This window comes from Phalacrocorax carbo, chromosome Z (assembly GCF_963921805.1).
Source record: "Phalacrocorax carbo chromosome Z, bPhaCar2.1, whole genome shotgun sequence".
Classification (NCBI taxonomy): Eukaryota; Metazoa; Chordata; class Aves; order Suliformes; family Phalacrocoracidae; genus Phalacrocorax; species Phalacrocorax carbo.
This window is the reverse complement of record NC_087548.1, coordinates 28,735,406-28,758,123: the sequence shown is the minus strand read 5'-3', so window position 1 is coordinate 28,758,123 and position 22,718 is coordinate 28,735,406. Positions and strand designations below refer to the sequence as shown.

Here is a 22,718-nt window from a genome sequence, read left to right as displayed (position 1 = left end):
AATGAAACTATTCTGAAGTCACAACTCTTAGCCAGTCCAAAACAGCAAACCATCTAACACCACTTTAATATCCAGTTAAGATTGTCCAAAGTCATTAGCACCAAATTAAACACTGACAAATGTTTAGGCACAGCTTTCTTAAAACTTCATCTAACATTAAGTAGTTTGGCTCAATGTAATTCAGCTTTTTAAAAAAAGAATGGTCAATATATGACATACAGTGGGCACATCTGTCTGAAGTACCATGTCTGAGTAAAAAACTTCACATTCAACTGCTGTCATTCATCTACAGCTGTCAAACATACAGCTCATCATGAAAAGGAGTTTTATATACCAGCCAGATGAACAGGCACAGGGTTTCTTCATGTACAGAGTATGCATTATGTAGGTTCTCAAACTAGTTTTCCCTGTATGCATGAGCACTTTGAGAAGCATCAGAAGAACCAAAATTCTAGTTAAACCCTTCCAAGCCCATTAAGAGTCATGCAGTAGCAATACAGAGACATTTCACTTAAAATAAGTTATCCATAACACTTCAGTCTAAGCAGGCTTAGGAGTTTCTAGAACTGTTTTATGCAATGCAACTTTCAGAAAGCTGATCTTTGATAATTAAAATGTTATCTGACATTACACACAGTATCAGCAAACATTAAATTCAAGTTCATCTGCCAGTACAAAAAACACCCCCCCACTATCATTACTCATTCATGCAAAAAGAAACAGACTTTTTATTTGCTGAAAGCCAACACCCTCTGTGCAAGACAATAGGAAAACTAACTTCAAGCACAGCACATGTCTCTACAATAAGCTGACCTACCTTGCCCTTAAAGGAAAACCTGTGAACTGGTGGAAAAACAGTTCACAAAAAGCTGCTTCTAGTGCACCACAAGGACACAAGCCAAAGGATTGATCAGGACTTCGAAGATAAGCGTTATCACCGGTTTTATACAGGATTATAATACTGTTGGCCATCATTAGGTTGTACATCAAGCTGTGGGCCACCTTCTTTGTTCTTATTGCTTTCTAGAGGGATAAAAAAGTATGAACAAGACAAAGGATGCCAGCGCAGTGCTGGATACCAACACAACACACTCCCTGCAATAAGCATTAGCTAAAGACTAGTGTACTACTGATAAAACAAGCAGTTCAGTACTGTATTTTAACTCAGCCTTCTATAGTAGCTAAACTGTCTTGTTCCGTTACAGCACCACTGTGTTCTGTACAAGCTGTAGGACCACTTTCTGTGATAACTTGTACCTTAACTGCACACTGTAGTACGAAGAGTCCAGGCAAATGCAGAAACACATTCAATATGTGTGTCCTCAGAATAAATTAGTTCTTAGACCCATATATTCTTTACTTACTGCTGAAGTCCAATCCCATCGCTGGCTCCCTCAGAGAGGTATATCCCTGAAGAATTCACCAGAAGAAAGCCACCCACATGTTAAGGTCACAAACAAAACACTGATGCTATCACCTGCAGACACCAGAGTATAACGGACTGGTGTAAGATTTATGGAGAATGGCCATACTCTTGCTGTTACCTACTTTGAATTGCAACACATTAAAAGCTGACTTCAATCCATTGCTAAGTGAGAGGAGAGAGACTCCCACCTGATGGTAGGTTAGGCAAGGTTTTCCCTGTCCATTCTGCAGCAGTGATGAAAATGCATATTCTGCCACCAGATCTACATATTCAGACAGATCTGCATATTAAGCACGACAAAGTGGCAGCCATAAAAATGGCAGTGAAGCTATGGTACCTTCAACAGAAAGCACTCCAGACTCAAAGCTCTCCCACAGTCTAGGATAGTAGAGGAAAACTTTGCAGATCACCTGTGTAAAATAACAAGACTTTTCTTGAAGCATTTTATATGGAGACACTGTAAATCAATAAGGGTGGCAGAAAATCTTTCCAGCCAGATGACACACAAGTTTTGCTTCTAATTGGAGCCTCAGGTCACATATTGCAGAATTCCTTTTCATATGACCAAGCCCAAACACATAATGGAGCATGGTTTTACTCCAGGTGTATCCCCTGCCTACTCACATGGATACTCCAAGAAGAGAGGCTATGTATGACTGGTATTGCTGGCTGAACACTCGATCTATCAAATACTATCAAAGATCTATCAAAGACATGGCCTAGCAGCCACGATGGTCTCTTCAAGAATTAAAAACAAACCAGTGCAGTAAGTCTCTGAAGATCAATTAGATACATGTGCACAAAGTCCTTTGTGTTGTTTGATGAAGATTTTGGGAAGTGTAGTCTAAATAGCTGTTGTTGCTTATCTTTGCATTTCCTTTTTACAATTCAAAACTGCAGGTTTACCTAACAGATTTCCCCAAACCTACTAATACCACTGAACACATGAAACTTTTTTTCTGCTTAACCTCACTTAAATATTTGGGGGCAGGTAGAAACAAGAGTGGAAATAAGTAGAAGCTGCACCTTTGAACAGTGCAAGGATAAAGCAAAGCTTCAAAGAGACAAGAGTTTAACCAGATCTTTTATTTACAAAGTCTGAGAACTAGCAAATTGAGGCAGTAAAACTTCACTTTGTTAAAAAAGGATAATTTCAAGACAGTAATGAGGAATTCTTTTGCTGTGGAGTAGAAAATATGACATGAGCAAGGAAGAATTGAGCTGCTATATAATAAATGTAGTTTTATCATAGAATCAAAATGACTGGGTTGCAAGATATCTCTAGTACCACCTCCTGTTCAGAGCATGCCCAATAAGATACTCAGGCCTTCACCCCATAAGGACACATTCTTCACAGAGTTATAGTATCTATTTTCAAAGCCAAATTGATTGTTATGAAACATAACTGGAACACACAGGCAAAGAAAGATTGGACTGGTCAAAGTGCAACAATCCATTGTTTATAATTAATCAAGTGTGTTGGGCTGGAAGGGACTGAAAGCTTTCATCAGGCTTTGAACAGTCTTAACTGTAACTACTTATTAATAAAGCTGCAATTTAAAGCTGCTGTTTGAACACAGGCCCAAGAGTGGCAAAAGGGTGCTAAAACAAAGAACTATTTTCTTCTTTCCTGAAAGGGAAGTTTGAACAGTTTGGAAGTGACAACATTTATGCTTGCTGTAGCACACACTTGTGTAGACAACTGAAACTGTCAATTCACTTGTCTTCCCCTAAAGCCTTATTTCAGGAAATGCAGTTTCCAGCAATAAGTGCACCCAGCAAATTTAGTAACATTAACTGACAAGCAATATCATATGTATTAAAGAGTTCCTGCTGATAACAGTGCTAAAATAATGGGATATATAAGACACATCCAAGCTTAGTTTTCCTCCTTGAAAGAGTATATTTGATTCAGTTTTAAAGAAACAAACTTTTCTTCTTTCCAGTAAAGAACTAATAACTTGAGCAATCCATCTAATCTTCCTCTGAAAGCACAGCTTCTACACAAGATCTACAAGTTTCACTACCAGCATCATAACATACACCAGGGCAAGTAGTTCTTATGGGCTGAGCAGCCTCAGCTGTATTTGTTTGCTTAAACCAGCAATTCTAACATAATACACAAATCCCCACAAGTTATTTCAGATTACTGGGGGGGAAGAAAGATGGACATCTCTTTATCCCACCCAAACACTTTCTGATGCCTGTGTTCATACTAATCAATACGACATTTAAATATTAGCAATTAAATATTAAACCTTTCTTCCTCCTCTCCCATTTAAAGCAGGTATGCTCAAGACTCCCGAATTTTCATTCCCCTGCACTAAGTCCATTCACCTAGATGACACTAAAGTGGTAGCAAATGCATGTTTTCAAGCATTATCAGTTTTTAGAGAGAAAAGGATCTTTCTGTTGTCCTGCAGTGGAAACTGTATTAGAAGAATTACCTTAAAAGCTTCCAATACTGTCAGGTGAACACTGAATTAAAAAGCAGGAGATGCCCCAAGTCTTGTTGTGTTTTTAAAAGAATTACCCCAGGTCTTTCAAGTCACATTAGGTCCTGCAGCTGATCTCTTTTCCAGGAAGGGCATGGAGAGGGTGGTGTGTTTGCAGGTGGTGTGTTTGCATGCCCATCTCTCTTAAAAGAGCCAAAAAGTTAACTGTTGAATGTTACTGAATATATAGCATTGCTACTCGTGCACCTCACTGATGCGGCTGAGCAACATCTACTTCCTATGGCTTGGGTGTAACTCTGGTCTGTTAATATCAACTCAGTTAATTTCACTGTAATGAAACCTCACTGAAGAAAACCACCCCTTATCTTTTTAGAAAGCAAAGACTGCATTTGCTAGATGGAGGCATACAGAGTACCCAAGATTTTTCTGTTAAACTGTTACTGCATAGTACTGTTTAGGCTGGTGAGTAATAATTCTGCATAAACAGCATGCAGATCTGTTTGGCAAGTGTCAACTTTTACCTGTTTAACCACTCACTCCTTCCACATTGCAGCTCAGTACTTGCTGCTCTTGATATCAAGAGCTTACTGTGATTTGAAAGGACATTTACCACTGAAATCAAGCTTGACACAGGTCTCTCTCCACAACAGTACTGTTTTCAGGAAGACTGTGCAAAAACATGCTGCCACTCTGCCACAGAGAGCTCAAGTCCCAGAACTGCCATGTGTGTCATTCTGACAAACATTGACATTCCCCTTATTTCTACTAAAGTATACACTATCAAAATGATCTACCACAGTTTTTTTCAAAGTGAATTAATAACACCTTTGAGTTTACTACTAGAACACCACTTGTTTATGGAAATGACACTGTTTATTTACTGCACAGCCAGCTGCATATTGAGTCTGGTTGCTTAGTTCCGGTCACCTGAAGACTCAGCATTAGACTTGGCACCAAGTTTACTTTAGCCATGTACAGCACCCTTCATTAAACAGCATTACAAAAATATTGACTGACATACTCTTAACAGCTTAGCAGTAGTGTGACAAGCCTTTCATGCTATCTGATACCAAGTTAGCACTTTCCAAAGTGTTTTCTTTCACATAGTGTTGCACCCACAAGGCAATGCTCTGCCCGTTTTGCATTCTTTAGACATTTCAGAACACCCTGGTTCACCAGCCTGGCTATACAGTGATCAAAAAGTTGCTTTAACCTTGATGTGCTTTTGAATCTTCAGTCAATTCATTTATTTAGCCAATTTATGGGAAAAATAAGAGTAAGTCATCTCAACTAAGTTCACTTACCTTCTCACAAAGAGAGGAGAGTTCAAGACCTCTACTAAGATTGTGAAGACTACCGGTAAATGCTCTGACTAGATGGAGAAAATTCTTTAATTAGGAACATATGGCAGACTGATCACAGCTTTCATGGATATAAAGATTTAAGATTCTTAAGTGCACATATCTACGCAGCTTCAGACTCAGATAAGCAATTGCCAACAGAACAACAAGCAAGCTCAGCTATCAACAAAGATAAGCTAGATCGTTTAGCGGTTTCTTCACAGAGTCAGTCTCCATTCTAGAAAGTACTGGAAGCACAATCACTCAAGAAACTGAACCCAACCCATGCAGTACAAAGAATTATTTCTGGGAAGAAACCAAAACCAAAACCCAGTACAGCAGAGTTGGAAAGACTGAGGTTAACAGAAGAGCAGCAAAACCTTAACACTTGTGTGCACTGGAGAAAAACAACATTCAGGGCTTACTTGGTTATAGGAAATATTGTCCTGCACAAGTACAGGACGGGTAACAATCTGCAGATAGTTCCAGAGATGAATCAGATTTAGTGCTTCTCAAGCTAAATAAGAAAAAATCATGGTGTTGCAAAACAGTAGTTAACAAGACCCACAAAATAATCCTATGTTCTATACAATATCTGTAAGATTCTCAGTAGGAATACTGAGTCTAATTTTGGTGCTGTACCTCAAAGAAAGATAAGGACTAAGTTTAGAAGAAAGCCATAGTATCACAGATTTGCAAAATATGTCCCCGCAAACAACAACTGAGGAATGGGAAGCTGTTCAGGCCAACAGAGAAAGGCAAGAAATCTTAAGTGTGGCAAAGATGAAGGGAAGGATCTCCTTTCCAGACCAACTGTGACTAAGACTACTCTATACAGGAAAACTCAGATTAGATGAGGATGGCAAAGAGGAGAAATCCCTTTAACAGCAGAAACAGGCTAAAATAACTCCACAACCTCTCATGTTACAACACTTACCAGTCTAACTTATAATGAAAGAGTGCATCTAATAAGGATGACTTTAGTTCATATTAGGGGAAGAACTAGGATGAACTTCATGACTCTTTCCTGAGGAGGACCCTTCAGTTTATTTCTCCTCTGATAAATATACTAGTCAGATGTCACTGAAGAGCAAAAATGAAAAGCCAGTATTCACAGATAAAGACCAATGAACTTGCAAAGATAGACAAGCTGCTTGGACTTGAGACAGCTGTCTCATTCTCCTGTGTATTTCCCACCTTAGCCTGAGATTCAGGCCAAAATCCAAAATAAGCAAGCTTATTACTGCAGAGTTCAGAAGACTATGCTTGGACTTCATTTTTTTGTTCAGTTATCAGGGAGTATTTTCGCAAACCCTTCAAATTCAGCTTTGAAGGGAGATGTCAAATGTGACTACACAAGAACTTAAGTTACATACCTTATGTCAACATACAGTGACACAACATCAACAAGAGCAGATCTGTTCCTGCATAAGCTTGAGCAACAGTTCATGGTCTTCTAGTTTCAAACTAGTACACAATATTTTTGCAACACCGTTAAGCGTATGTCTCTACCCACTCCCCAGCTACTTGCCTACACATTTAACTGTTAAGCAGGTAACAACTTCTACAGCTTAACACAGATACCTGAATGCTGTTCAGCCTCCTCTCAGGCAAGCTGCACTGCTGCTGCAAGTTAGTGCCTTGTAACGCCACAGCAAGAGTGGAGCACTAGCATCGGAAGCAACATGCGATACCACGGAAAGAGGGTATTCTATACAATCCAAAGTGTAGCAACAGAGAAATTCAGACTTTGTTAATGTGCTGCAGAGCATCAGGCAACAGAACAAGGCAACCCAAATCAATTTGACAAGGAACAACAGCTGACACCAAGACTACCTAAGAAACTTGTTCCAACACTTAGGCCACCAATATCAACAGATGAAAAACAAGCCCACATCACCGCTCTCCTACAATCCTCACTATGAACCTGAGAAATGAAGAGTAAAACAGTATTTACCTGCTCCTGTACCTCCCTGCTCCTGTACCTCCTGTGCTTTCGTTCATCTGCACTGTTGCTGTAACTTGAGCCAGCCTTATTTGTGACTGGGTATGGGGAGGGGGAATTACGGACAGAGGAACTGGTGTTAGGATGAAATGCCAAAAAAGTGAACAGATTAGGGAGCCTCATGTTCTCCTTTTCACACTTCAGTGACTGCTGCTGAGGAGAATTTTTTTTTTAAAAATCACACATTACTGAAATACCTAAACTCCAGGAGAGGAAGTAGCTGGAGAAATGGCACCAGATACTATTCCTATTGCTCCCTTCTGTATGATAGATCTGAAATTACACTATTGGAAAGTTTTAATTTTAAAATAACCAAAATTGTCTTTACAATTAGCATTCACCCGTCAACATTAGAACAGATACCATTTGCTAGAAATTAGTTGACGGTGCCTAGTTGTCAGCAATACAGTAAACTCATACCAAAAAAATTAGATTTATAAAGATCATGAAGGCTTTCCAGTCCTTTGATCGTCTTGGTGGCCCTCCTCTGGACCCCTTCCAGCCTGTCCACATCCTTTTTCTATAGCGGGGGCCAGAACTGTACCCAGTACTCCAGGTGTGGCCTGACAAGCGCTGAGCAGAGTGGAATAATGACTTATTTCTCCCTGCTGGTGATGCCCTTTTTGATGCCACCCAGCATCCTGTCGGCCTTCTTGGCCGCAGCAGCACACTGTTTGCTCATGTTGAGCTTTCTGTCCACCAGGACCCCCAGGTCCCTTTCCACAGAGCTGCTCTCCAGCCAGGTGCATCCCAGTCTGTGCTGCACTCCTGGATTATGTTTTCCCAGGTGCAAGATCTTACACTTTTCCTTGTTGGAATTCATAAGGTTCTTGCTGGCCCACTCTTCCAGCCTATCCAGATCTTCCTGCAGGGCAGCTCTCCCTTCTGGAGTGTCTACTTCCCCACTCAACTTGGTGTCATCAGCAAACTTCATCAGGCTACACTTGATCCTGTTACCCAGATCACTTATGAAGATGTAGAGTTAACAGTGGGGGACTCCACTTGTGACAGGTTGACACTTTGAAAAGGAGCTATTTACCACCACCTTTTGGGTGCGGCCTGTCAGCCAATTCCCCACCCACTGCGCAGACCACTTGTCTAGGCCATAACGCATTAATTTCTCCAGAAGGAGGCCATGGGGAACCATATCAAAAGCCTTGGAGAAGTCCAGGTAGACAATGTCCACCACCTGCCCCATGTCAACTGGGCAAGTCACTTTGTCATAGAAGGCCACCAGGTTTGTCAAGGTTGATCTGCCCTTGTGAAGGCATGTTGGCTTTTCCCAATCACGTGCTTCATCTCTTAGGGTAGGAGAACAGAGCAGCTTCCTAATGATAGACAGCCTTACAACCAGATATTTTACAGGTCAATTATCTGCTCACTACATTTAAAGTAAACGTTTAAGTAGAAGAAAGGACACCTGGTTACACATGAACTATTTCCTCATTTGCCTCACTGATAGTCTTATCACTGTTTTAGACTTTTTCTTCCTCCGGTTCAGGGAGATTAATAAGCATTTTAGAAGCTATACTTGAAACATTTAATCTGCCAAGCATTCAGGAACTTCAGCAGAAAAGGCTAATGCAATGATAAAAAATGCAACAAATTCTAACAGCCTTTATGCTTGAACATTAGATGTTTTACATTTCTCAGCTACCAGCTACCCATTGGTATTGCTAAGCAGAAAGTTTTTCTAAGTCTACTCATACTCAAATTTAATATAAAATTCATTTTAAATCAGTGATTTCTCTGTTTGAAGCACAATGAAGCAGTCACAAAGTTTCAGTCCATCTTTCATACTCTAAAGATAAACAACCTTGTGACATGCTACAGTAAGTCTCACAAACATACTTTTGTTAGCAAACAGATTAAGTAGCCTACCAGAACTACCTACCCACTCAGTAAGCAACAAAGGGCTTCAAAAACAAAGTACTTTATATAGCAGTAGACTCAAGTTAATAAAAATGACTGCTTAGTAAAGGAAATTTCCTCTCAATTTTATTCAAATTACGATATGAGAACTAGGTTCTTCAACTGGCAAAAAACCCCGAGTTTTTATCTGGTAACAACAGCTTGCCAAGGAACTTTTGCTTGAGTTTTGGTAACCTGACCAGGAAAGTTCCTTCAGAGAATTTCAGAGTAAGACAAAAATCTGAACTTTTCAGTGAAATTGGGTATTTTGCCTCATAAAAGTCCATCTTCTTTCTGCTCTCAAATCAAGTGTTCAGATATAAAACTTCCACAAGAGCTGAAGAAAATTAAAGGATGGGTGAAAAGTTACTTAAAACTAAGGATCACTGACATGTTGTTCATACAAATTCAAATGAATTGGGATTAACTTCCAGGCCACAAGAAAATCGATTTTCCAGATCCTATCAATGTTATTAAGAAGCAGTACATTTTCCCAGTTTATTTTTCCTATGAAGTTGCATATAAATTATAGGATATAGCACTAACCACTCAATTTTTAAAATACAGATACAAGACATTTGGACACACATTCTTTAAGAAACAGTAACAATAACCAGACTGAAAACTGGATTTGGACATTTCTACTTTACCTTTAATTATAGCAAACACCTATCTATGTGCATAGAGTACTTTTCTAAGGTTTCTGGTGATAAGACTCCTATGTATTTTAGGAGGAACAGTTAGTAGGAACAGATGCACCTCCACACCTACAATATTCATCCCATGAAGCTGCTGCTGTATTACGAAGACAACAGAATGTGGCACTGGATAAAATGCTAGTAACTCATGATTGAGATTTCATTATGTACTTTGAACTTGAGTCCAAGCTATTGTTATAAGATTGCATTACCTTTTGCTGTTCTCCTTGCCTTGTCTGGTCTTGATCATGGTATTTATTTGCATACTACAAAGCAAATGCTTTTTAATAGTATACTGCTTTGATACAGTAAATGGTTTGATTGTTTATTTAGAAGTGAGGTGTCAAAATTTCCCTCTCCATTTAAGAAGGGAGACAACTGCTCTTCGTCTTGAATAGTGTAAACACTACAGAGGAAAGGAATATGCAAGAAACTGAAAAATCTCAAATAGCTATGAAACTACAAACTACACATACTGAAAAAGCATTGGATTCATAAAAGTCAAGTCCAGCATTATATTAGGACAGCAAGATGCAAACTGAACTATTTCTTGTCATTCAGCATATACAGAAAGAATTATTTCCAATTCCTACCTGTAGGCCTGGTTTTCTTCAGTTTATATAACATTCTAGAACACGACTCACTCTTTTAGTAATGAGTAGAACAATAACTTCAACAAAATAATAGAAAAAGCACTCATTACCCCCATCCCAATACTAACTTTAAGTACCTACTTTAAAAATTGGTTAGTGGAATTATCCTAGAAATGTCTCATTCCACTCCTTTAAATGTGAAGACAGGGGTCTGGTATAATTTTTTTTTTTTTAAAGAACCACCCATTTCTTGCAAAGCATGGATGTTTAAGCCATCCAAACAGAAATATTTAAATAAGCCTTTTTTTGAAAGTGGAAAAACTGCATAATTAATCAGGCTCTTCACAAAGGGAGCTCAGTTTTGGAAGCTAGAACTCATGCTCCTCAACACTCATTTATGATCTGAAAAGGAGGCTGAATAAGATGACTTAAGTTTACCAGTACTACTAGACAGAAGAAAAGCAAACAGATACCTCATGGTAGGGGCTGGGCAGTTATGCAGGAGACGAAAATTACGTGTTGATAAACAGAAGATTTTTATGTTTGTGACAGAGAAACAATTCCAAATTTACATACACAATGACAAACTATTACCACTCAATACTTCCATATTATGAATAGGTGTTTGTATAAAATTGTCAGCTCAGAACTCAGCAACAGCTAAGGACAGCCTTAGAAGAGTGGAAAACAGCAGCATGAAAAATACTTCCCTTTGAGGTTGTGCAGAGCAGAGTTTAAGAGAGGATTTGGGTTTTTTCCTCTCATTCATTCCTGCATGGCAGCATGCAAAGACACAGCCCAGATTTCTGCTTATCCAGACTTCAGGTTAAGTTCTGCACTTCACCAGCTAAAACACTCACCAAACCTAGTCTGAATTGTAGCCCTGGGTTATCAAGTTCCACATCCCCACGATCCCATACCTGAAGACTGCCATGCCTGTAAGTTTTTGAAATGCCAGCTCTATGGATGTGTAATCTAGCAACTTGTTCAGTGATCCTCTTGAGACATTTCTCTCAGGTATTGCAATAGTAAAACTATGGTATTCTTGTCTCAAGAATACTCCATTGTTAACTTTGTAGTTTTTTCACTAGACTATAGAAAAGAAGCATCATTTTGCAACTTATTAAAACATACAAAATTGTTACCTCTGTATCAAAGTGAAGGCAAAAGGCCAAGCTATAAATGGACTAATACTTGAGAACATTTTTTTAGGGAACAATTATCAAAAGGCAGCACTTTACATTTAAAAGCATGTAGTGCTTATTGTAAGGATTGCCCAATAAAAGGAGAAACTTCCTAATTATACACAGTACTTATATAAGCAATACTTCAAGAAGCTGAAGGTAAAAATACCTACTTAGATATCTATTTTAAGTTGTATTCCTTTAACACCTGCATAACCCAGATGCAGAAGTTGCATTGCGCTAGGTATTTTAGTTAAACTCAATCCCTTTGGGCAGTGCCTATCTTATACCTGAAAACATAATTAATGTTTTGCATGCTACGTACTTCAAAAATACCTGACCTTCAAGCCCTTTAGGTAAAACTGAGTTCACTGGAAGGCATAAGGAATAGATCAGGAAAGATGAACCAAAATGCTGATGAAGAGTACGGACTTAAGATAAGCAGACAAAAGCCAGTAATCAGATACAGTAAAAGCAGCCAAATGATGAAAGAGAGGAGCCTAAAACCAGGATGATAACCTAGGAGAACTAACAAGTTTAACATCTAGGACAGATAAACAATTCAATAATCAGCGAGAGAGGATGGGCAAAACCAATAAAAAGTCACTCAAACATAATGCAAGCTTTTTTTTTTTCAAGCTAGAAAGCTCAAGAAAGGTTCATAATTGTTAGCTCCCAGCTCTTTAAACTCTTATCTATAAAGAACAAGCAAATAAATTCCTTTGAAACATATTTAACATGCAGCTTCAATCTTGTAGCTTCTACCTATCATAAGTTCCTTGAGTACTTTAATGACCGTACAGGGAAGTTTACAACTTTCCGCAAGCACTGCAAGATCTAACAAGGGAGTGAGAAAGGAAATCAGGAAAAAAAACATACCTTGTGTTGCTCTATTGCATCTATCCACTGTTGTCTGTGGTCTGGGTCCTGAGCTCGGAGGTACCAAACACTATCGTTTACGCTAATATCAAATCTGCATTCGTCAAAGTCATGGGGCTGTGACAGAAGAGTGTAAGATTAGCTAAAATTAGCAACCTGATCAACAATACCTCACAAATTATTTTGACACTTTAAAACATTGTAGCTAGAAAACATGGTATATATTGTCTTGATAAATTCCATTTTAAATTCTAAATTCCATTTTACTCAGCTGTCTCAAGTAATAAACATACACTCTAATAATGAAAAATGCCAGTCTTCTGAAATAGAAAGTCTGTTTAATACATTCTTATTACATAAATTTGTCACGAAAAGTTCCACACAAACCTTGACCAAAGCTTCATCTTCAAAACAAATCATTCGGCAAAATAACTATCGGACACAGCCGACATCTATCTATATATATTTTTAATATATAGATTATATATATAGATTATATATCTGTATATATTTTTTACATTTCAAAGCACGAAAAAATAATTAAGGTTATTGCTATCAGTATTGATTTTAGATGGAAGGAATACATATGTCAAAGCAAAAAGCACCAGGATAGAACCATAAAAGCAGACTATAGCAAAATGACAGGAAGAGCAGGAACTAAAGGAAGCTGTGGCACCCTCTGCCTCAACTATTTTCACAATCTAAGACAGCATTCTCAGGTAATTGGGAGCAACATGCAATCCTTTCCAGTATCACCACTCAAATGCATCTAACCTTCAGTCCATATGCCTCAAATACTAAAAAGCTTTTACTTGCATTAAAAAGCTTTTACAGCAGTTAAGCTGGTGAGGAAAACCAGGAAACAAACCAGTGATCTCATCTGCCCTGTGCCTTGACACTAGCAGTTCAAAGCTACTCCTTAGCAAACATCCAACTGAGCACAACATACACCCCCACCCACCCCTTGAAAACTGTTCTTAGAGAAACTTATCACAGGTACAGCTGAACACCTTTCTGAATTTGAATACAAAGAGAAGTTACACATGCAAATAACCGTAAGAAGCTAACAGGCTCTAAGGTTAAGGCAAACAACACAATCTGAATCATAGCATACCAGGTGTGAAGGGATGTCAAGGATCAGCTGGTCCAACCTTTTGTGGTAAAAGCACAGTCCAGACAAGATGGCCCAGCACCCTCTCCTGCTGAGTCTTAAAAGTGCCCAGTGTTGGGGAATCCACCACCTCCCTGGGGAGATTATTCCAGTGGCTGATTGTTCTCATTGTGAAAAATTCCCCTCCTGTGTCCAATAGGAATCTACCCAGGAGTAACTTGTACCCATTACCCCTTGTCTTTTCCATGTGACTCCTGTGAAAAGGGAGTCTTCTTTGTAGTCACCCTTTAAATACTGGAACATGGAGATAAGGACCTCAATTATTGATTCCAGATGCTAAAGACATGTCTACCCATGTTAGTAATATCCTTTACAATATAGGAACTACTCTGTGAATACATTAATCTTTCAGACAGCTAAAGCACTGTGGGTCACTTGTGAAACACTCCACAAAAGTAAACTTAGAAGCAAGTCTCATTTGTTCTCACACACAACAGTCCAGTGTCAGTAAGAATTATGTTCAAGGGATCTGGAAATCAGAAGCTACTTACACATAACACAATCTTTCTTGTTTAAATATACTAAGGAAGAAGTGCAACAGAAGCCAAACTACCAGAGTTTAATAAAAGTACGTGAAGGTTCAGTGGTGGGTTGTTTGTTTTTTTTTAAAGCTTCACATATTCAGTCAAGTACTGGAACCTAAATTTCATTTAAAGAAATTTAAACTTCCCACAGAAAAAAAATCCCAGCAACTGAGAAGTCAATCAACTGCAGATACTAATTACTTAGTACCTGATCATCTCAATTTAAATACAAACAACTTTCAAACCAGTTCTATATATTGCTTTGCCTTCACTGAACCACATAACAGAGGTGTAAGAAGGGACATGCGGTGGGTTGACCTTGGCTGGACTCCAGGTGCCCACCAAGCCACTCCATCACTTCCTCCTCCTCAGGGGGACAGAGGAGAGAAAACACAACAAAAGGCTCATGGGTAGATATAAGAACAGGGAGAGATTACTCAGCAATTGCCATAATGGGCAACACTGACATCACTCAGGGAAATTAATGCAACTTATTGCCATTCTATGTCAGAGTAGGATAATGAGAAATAGGAACAAAACTAAAGCCACCTTCCCCCCTCCCTTCTTCCCAGGCTCAACTTTACTCCTAATTTCTCTACCTCCTCTCCCTGAGTGGCACAGGGGGACAGGGAATAGGGGTTGTGGAGAGTCCATCATACACTGACTCTGACACTCCTTCCTCCCGCTCTTCCCCTGCTCCAGTGTAGGGTCCCTCCCACAGGAAAGAGTCCTCCACTAACCTCCGCAACATGAGTCCTTCCCACAGGCCAGAGTCCTTCATGAACTGCTCCAGCGTGAGTCCCTTCCACAGGGTCACAAGTCCTACCAGCAAACCTGCTCCTGCATGGGCCACTCTCTCCAGCGGTCCTGCCAGGAGCCTGCTCCAGTGCAGGCTCTCCACAGGGTCACAGAATCTTTTAGTCATTCACCTGCTCAGGCATGGGGTCCTCCGCAGGCTGCAGGTGGGTATCTGCTCCACCATGGACCTCCACAGGCTGCAGGGGGACAGCCGGCCTCACCATGGTCTTCAGCACAAGCTGCAGGGGAATCTCTACTCCAGCATCTGGAGCACCTCCTCCTCCTTCTCCACTGACCTTGGTGTCTGCAGAGTTGTTTCTCAGAGTCTCACTCCTTCCAGCTGCTGTTGTGCAGCAGTTTTTTACCCTTTCTTAAATATGTTGAGGCACTACCATTGTCACTGATAAGCTCAGTTTTGGCCACCCACGGGTCTGTCTTCGAGCTGGCTAAAACTGGCTCTGTCAGATACGGAGACAGCTTCTGGCAGCTTCTCACAGAAGCCACCTGTCACCACTGCTACCAATACCTTGCCACATAAACCCAATACAGGACATGAAGTCCTCTAGTCAAGGCCCCTCTTCTTCAGACTTCATTTGCTACATTATTATTACAATATATAAGATAGATGTTTATCTGCTTTAGGGTAGCAAACCTACCACATTGATGTGTCAGGCTTATATGCCAGCTACCTGTCTCCCAGACCCTCCTTTAGCCATGTGGTAGGGGTCACATCAACAATGGAATATTGTCCCCAAAAGCATCCAAAATGCAAGTGTACAAGAAGGGATCAAAGTTCTTCCTGCTGTCACAGCATTCCTCTGCTCAATCTCTCTGAAGCTCTAGGGAAGAGTTAAAAGCAATTACATGACATGCAGTTAGAAAAACTTGCCAAAATTAATCTTAAAAGCCTGCAGTACTACTGACTCCACACTTCTATACACATCTTGGTCCAGTGCACATCATCCTTGTTTTCCCCCACCCCCATTTCTAACCTAAACATATTCTAGTATGATTTAAGACCTCTCTGCCCTTTCCTCACATAGCAAGTTTTAATATATTTGAGAATCTATGCCTTGTTGCTGAGACAGGGAGTGAAAATGTCTTCCTTGAGGTCTAGCTGAAACCTTTAAACACTTTTCTGGGCCATTCACTACATGCATACTTCTGCATTACCTACAGTTAAGAGACTAGCCTATCCAAAAAAACAGGTCTAGGGTTATACGCAGCTCACTCTGCAGTTTCATGTTACAAAGCAGCTAGCTTATCAGGAGGTCCTGTTAGACAAGTTGGTTAAAGGTGACAAATACCCACTAACAAGGCTAAATACTACTTCAATGCGAAGTCAGGCAGGTGATACATGATTTGCTCTTGACACATGCATATTACCTAATTATCATTTTATAGTACTTATTAATTGCCTATTTTCCATATTTTTTGGCAACTGCAGTCAAGCCCATTATTTCTCTCCCTTTCCCTCTTCTTTTTTTTCCAAAGACAGGCTGTACCGTAAGAACCCTGAATTAACTGAACATGAAAGGCAAGTTCTCTAATATGCATTTTACCAAGAGAAAATAGTCACGTTACCTGTTCTTTTCTTAACACACGACAAATCAAGGTGTTGTCTATTAACCCTTTTCATAACCAGGAATGAGTTCACATTTCATCTTCATTTTTAGGTGAGCTGGGCAGACCAGGAGTCTGTGGCAGAAGCAGCCTGAGCCTGCACCAAGTGCTCCTTCTAGAGTCAGCATAAAATAAAAAAAAAAACACAAACAAAAAAAACCTACCAAGCACCTAAATCATAATTCCACGCAAGAATATGCTGCAAGAAATAGCCTTCCAGCATCCCCAACACCCTTTCTGTATGCCTCCTAAGCCTTCTTCCAAGGCACCTGCAAGAGAATCCTGCCGAAATAAAGGAAATTGCAAGTGTTGAAGTGCCCCAGACCTTTATGCATAAAACCAACCGACACTAGCTCTTAAATTCTGAACCAGCAGAACAGTTTATATGAAGAAACATTTACTTGGCTACAGTCACTGAGGAAGTCCGTAGCCAGCTCGGGTCTCATGAGTCATGACTGTCTGCATTGCCACAAAAATCCTTCCTGCTATATAGCTCTCAAGCCTGAGGTATTCATGAAACAGTTCAAGTGCTTAAGGCATAAGCAAATCACACACAGAAGCTTAAGTGTTTTCATATACTTCATAACCTTCAAGTGTACTGTATGGGGGGAAAACACCCACCCAACTCGAATGAAGAAGCTTTTGCTTGCTCTTTCACTACTCTAAATGGTATGTCTTCTTTTCCCTACAGAGGAAAGATGGGGCAGTTCATAGTAGATCCAGCTCATGTCTGCACATCACAACTATTAAAGTGTGCCTGTGCTGCTATTCCCGTTGCAGAACTAAAGCTTATCTACAGTTACTTTATTTTAAAATTTTGAAGGTTTTTTGTATTAAGAAAATACTGAGCAGGGCACTAGGATGCAAAACAAACAGTAGAGGCCTACAGGAAAACAGAACCACGATTCTTTAGTTTAGATAATTTTATCATGAAGGCAAATATGATGTACTGTTTTATTCCCTCTACTAAAACTACTGAAAAATTGTAAGAAATCATTGCTTTAAAAAGGCACTTTGTAAGGCGATGCATTTTGGTTTACTTAATTAGGTTTCACAAAATCCTCTTAAGGGAAAAGCTCAAATTATCTGAATTCCTCTAATGATCAGTTAGCTTTCAATCATTAGCAAAGACTTTAGTAGTAGCTTAAAGTTAAACCATGAAACTTGACGTTTACCCCCCGCTTCTCTTAGTGCAGCCCAAAGCAAGTTAACAGAACTTCTCATTCTTTTTTCCAGGTAGGCTTGAGGATGGTGTCAGTCAAATGATACTTAAGTGAAAATTGAGAAAAATTATTTAAAATTTTTGTAATCAAACTGAAAGGTTTTTCTTTAAAAATGGCCTAAACTTATATGCCTTATATCAGAATATCTAAAGCTATGACAAATGCTAATTTTCAGCTTTTTAAAAAAGAAATGCCTTAGATAAGTAAAACTGACTTAACATAAGATTATTCTTCCTATATAAATGTAAAATGTTTTGCATATATTCCGCCAATGCAAATCCTGTAAACCCATGTTTATGCATTTTTTTTTTTGCAAGTAGGATGAGTATAGGGACAAAACACCCCAAGATCACTTCTCCTCCACTCAGAATACAAATTGGTGCATTTTGTCTTTTGCTTCATCTGATGGGACAGTTCCAGAATACCACTTTACAACTCTGGTGTCTATCTTCAAGCATCTTCACATTTACATGCCCAAAAAAGTCTTTTAAAGATTACAGTAGTCTCCACCAATTGCAACTTAAACACCTCTTAGAAAATGGACAGGAAGTTATACGCTGGAAAATCATATGCAAGCCAGTTTATCATAACAATGTTTGCCAGCTCAGAGCCAAATACACCACCATTTCCCACATGAATGGTGCCACTTTCCTACAATGCAAAGTACAATTTATCCACTGGTTTGTGGATTAGTTTTTCCACCATCCCCATGGATTTCAGGAAAGTGTCTCTTCTGCACCATTCTGCAACTTCCTGAAGTCCTCCAATTACACAGTACCTGAACAAACTACCACTTCCTCCACAAACAAAGGAGTTCAGAACAGTTACCACATAACAAGATCTACAGATCTGTCTATACGCTCTCATAGGTCATTCAATAGGTTCTGGACATGGATGTGTTCATCCAAATGCCAAAACCCCCTCTATTCTCTCTAGTTTCCAACAGGATATCCAGACAATCATTCCAGGACAGTATGTATAGGACAAGAAAGGATAGAGGGGGGACAAGCAATTATCAGAATACACTAAATTGCATCTATAATATGGCACTACTCTTGAAACAGACAGATGTTCTAAAGAGGACTGCATTCACAGACAAACAAGAGAACCTCCTCACAACAGGAGGCAGCAGGCTGGACAAAGGGGGAGTATTTGATAATTTAGGTAGCAATAGAGGAAAACACTATTCCTTGTTAAACAGAGAGAAGGCATAACACCTTATATGGTGAGCTATACAAATACAATGCTGAGGACCTTAAAAAGTAGCTTAACTGATGCCACAGGAAAAGGGGAAGCCAGTGAAAGCAATGTAAAGTAACAGGTAACAACATTAAAATGAAAATTAAAAAGTCTCCACCATTTTCAGTAAGCAGCATGTATCAAAATAAGGAAAACATTGCACTTATTGAGGAATGAGACTAACACCCAAGTGTGTATTTTGACTGCGGGAGCAAATCAAAAAAAGAACCTATCTGATGCCAGGAAGGAGAAGTTACACCAATGCTTTCTATATGTACTTATTTTGAACTGCTAACAAAAACCCAAAGATAAGAAGTTTACTTTAAGATTTGTGCTTTATGATTGAAGGAATTAATTGTAAAAGTACACATGAAAACTGCATTTCAGCTCCCATGTAAAACCAGTTTGGAGTTGGCAAAGGCTGTGATTATTCAGCTAGGAAAAAAAGAAAAGCAAGTGAAAAACCTCAGCCAAGTTTCAAAAAGTGCACATCTTAAAATAATTTTTCTAAACCATTTAATTCATGACAGATCCAAACTGTAAAGGAATTATGTCCCCTCCCTACAAAATCTAAAATGGCTGAAAACATGTTAACTTATGAAAACTACCGAACAGAAAAGAGTGAAATGAAGTACCACAGACATAATTTTAAAGTTATATGGTGAATAGTACTTAAAATCAATAGAAAAATCCTCTCAATCAGCTGAATCAAAATATTTTTTACCAATTAATACTGTGCTTGGTAAGAATTTTACCAGACAAAGTAGGTCTAAAAACATGGTCTTTTGTGCCATATTAAATACTATAGAGAAGTATTTAGGCAAGTTAGTGTATTTCTTTCTGGAGCCACTGCTCAGTTTTCAGAATAAAACCTGAACACTGCTATTCCAAATGGTCCATCCCTCCTTGTATACTTCCTTTACATTATTTCATCTGAATGGGTATTATCACTGTATTTTCCTTTAGAGATTTCCTCCTTTTCCAAAGTTTGAGTACACACAGCAAAATCCTCCCTCTGCTTAGGAACAATCCTCGGCCGTTCTTTCTCTTTCCAACAACTACATCAATCACATGCTATGTCTATAACAACTCTCTAAATTACTGTGGTGACTTGACCATGGCTGGCTGCCAGACCCCACCCAGCTGCTTTCTCACCTTCTTTCCTCAGCTGTACAGGGGAAGAAAATACGATGAAAAGCTCATGGGTCAAGATAAAGACAGGGAGACCACTTATCTGCTGCCATCATGGGCAAAACAGACTTGACTGGGTGAAAATTAATTTATTGTCAGTTAAGAGTCAGATGGTGAGAAACAAAGACAAAACTAAACACACAGGCACAGGCTGCAGCCAGTTCATAACACTAAGACTGCTCTTCCTTCCTCACACTCTTCCCCGGCTCCAGCGCAGACCACCTTCATGGCTGCAGTCCTTCAAGATAAACCTGCTCCAGCATGGTCTCTCCACAGGCTGCAGGGAAATGCCTGCTGTGCAGTGCTCTCCTCCATGGGCTGCAGGAGATCTCTGCTCTGTGCCTGGTGCACCGCCTCCTCCTTGCGCTCTCACCTCGGTGCTTGCAGGGCTGTTTCTCACACTTCTTCACTCTTCTCTTTCCCACATGCTGCTGAGCAGCATTTCTGCCCTTTAACTATGTCTATCTCGAGGTGTCAACACGGTGGCTACGGGGCTCAGCCATATCCTGCAGTGGGTCTGCTGGAGCCAGCTGGAAGCAGCCATGTCTGGTGCAGGGCAGCCCAAACTCCCCTGGCAGAGGCCACCTGGTAGCCCCCACCCTTACCATGGACACCCACTACAATTACAAAAGTCCACGAAGATCCTTTTGTCTCTATGAGTTATTTTTGAAGACACATGGCTTTGGAAGTATAAACATTACTAAAAGTTACTAAATAAAGTCATTAATTTTGCAGGGTTTTTAATAACATCCTGGATCTAAGTCTCAGGGTGGGGCAACTTAGAGAAAGCATTATACTTCATTGTTTATAATACATTTTATTGAAAATGTACTGAAAACCCAAGAGATGTTGCAAGTTCTAATTCACTTTATTTGTAACATTGCCACTGGCCCCCCTCCCGCCACCCCCCGCCCTGAAGCAAAATCCCAGTAGATCCACAAACCTGGGTAATTAGGGTCAGCCAAAATTCACAACAATGAATTCTAGTTTCCCTTTCTAACCTCCAAAATCCAGGCAAAACCTAACAGAAACATTGGACTATGATGTCTTGTCTTTCCTTGCTGCTGTTAAGCAATACAGACCCACTTTTTAGTTACATCAGCTGGCTGTGGTTTTTTGTTTGTTTTTTAACATGATATAGGAAAACCTTATTGTAAACAAGCAAGTAAACAAGACAGCTTTATGCCTACTGAAACAGTGATGATCCTTTTAGCTGGCAAAACATGGGACATCTAATTATTACTGCATCAGAAACCTTTCGCATAATGGCACATTTACATATGTAGAAAAATGTTATCAAGATAATAGGCATAAAAATATAAAAACCTATTAAATATTTTTACATTCTTTGCTACTACCCAAATATTTCACTTAGGTCTTAGGTTAGGGTGTTTGCCCTTCAAAATGCCTTTCAACGCTGCTTTTTCTTTTAAATTATAATTATCTTTCCAAAACCTAGCTGAAGTAGAGAGCCCACTGCACCCAGGAAAGCAGAAGCAAGCTAAGAAGAATTTAATATTAACTTGTTAGCACACTATGCAAACTTCAAAATTAGCTTGGTTTAATCCACTGCAAAGAAGCCTTCTCATCTGAGATTCACCTTTTTAAGTCTGGAACAAGTATCTTTTTTATGTGTTACTTTAGCAGTGAAGCCACATGTAAAATTTGAAACCTACAGTTCTCAAGAGCAAATCTGGTCAATCTGGTTTTCTGCACACCCAGAGAAGTTCAGATGCAGGATTTATCATATAAAAGTAATTTTTACTTTTTTTTTGTGGGGAATCAACTATCCTAGAGTCTTACAGTACCCAATTTGTAAACTAATAGTTTATCCAATTACCTCTGTGCTAATAATGTGGATGTACTATGTAGTATCGAGTCATGCTGTATTGGTTTATATGCAGGCACACCTCTGACACATGCTATTCCCAACTGCCTACTGAAAACCAATTACTTGTAACAGCAAGAGCTAGGGTATAAGAAACACGCACTTGAAATATGAGCTAAACTTTGGTCAAAGACATGGAATGGCACTGTTAGAAGAAATGAAGGCAAGACTGAAGTAATTGTAAAACAGCATGTGCACACAGCCATTGTCTAAGTGATATACTAGTCACTGTGGATATGCTGTGTAAGAGCTCCATGGATTACAGATGGCATATTAACAGATTTAGATATGCACCATGAGAAATCAGGATACAACTAATTGGTCTGTCCTGTCTGAACAGAGTCTAAAAATTCTAAACTTCACTGAAGTCATAACGACTTGCCTTTAGAGCTAACTATCAGTTAATGACTCTAGGATATGAGATACTGGAAATGGAAGTGTACATGTTGTCACTTTGATGGGAACCAAGCCAGAGAACTGAGGCCCCTGCAGAAAAATGCATATGATGCTTCCCATGCATCCATTAGGAGTGAAATGTTTGCATTATCCACTGACATCATGTATCAGCC

At 39.4% G+C, this 22,718-nt stretch overlaps 1 protein-coding gene across 2 annotated transcripts in view; it reads right to left on the bottom strand.

Annotated features, from left to right (window-relative positions):
• Nucleotides 1–22,718, bottom strand: part of CERT1 (ceramide transporter 1) — a 74,913-nt gene that overhangs the window by 39,034 nt on the left and 13,161 nt on the right. For both annotated transcript variants that reach the window (XM_064438248.1, XM_064438249.1), the window contains exon 3: nt 12,493–12,609. In XM_064438248.1, coding sequence (XP_064294318.1) covers nt 12,493–12,609 — 117 coding nt within the window. The remainder of the gene's footprint in view (nt 1–12,492; nt 12,610–22,718) is intronic.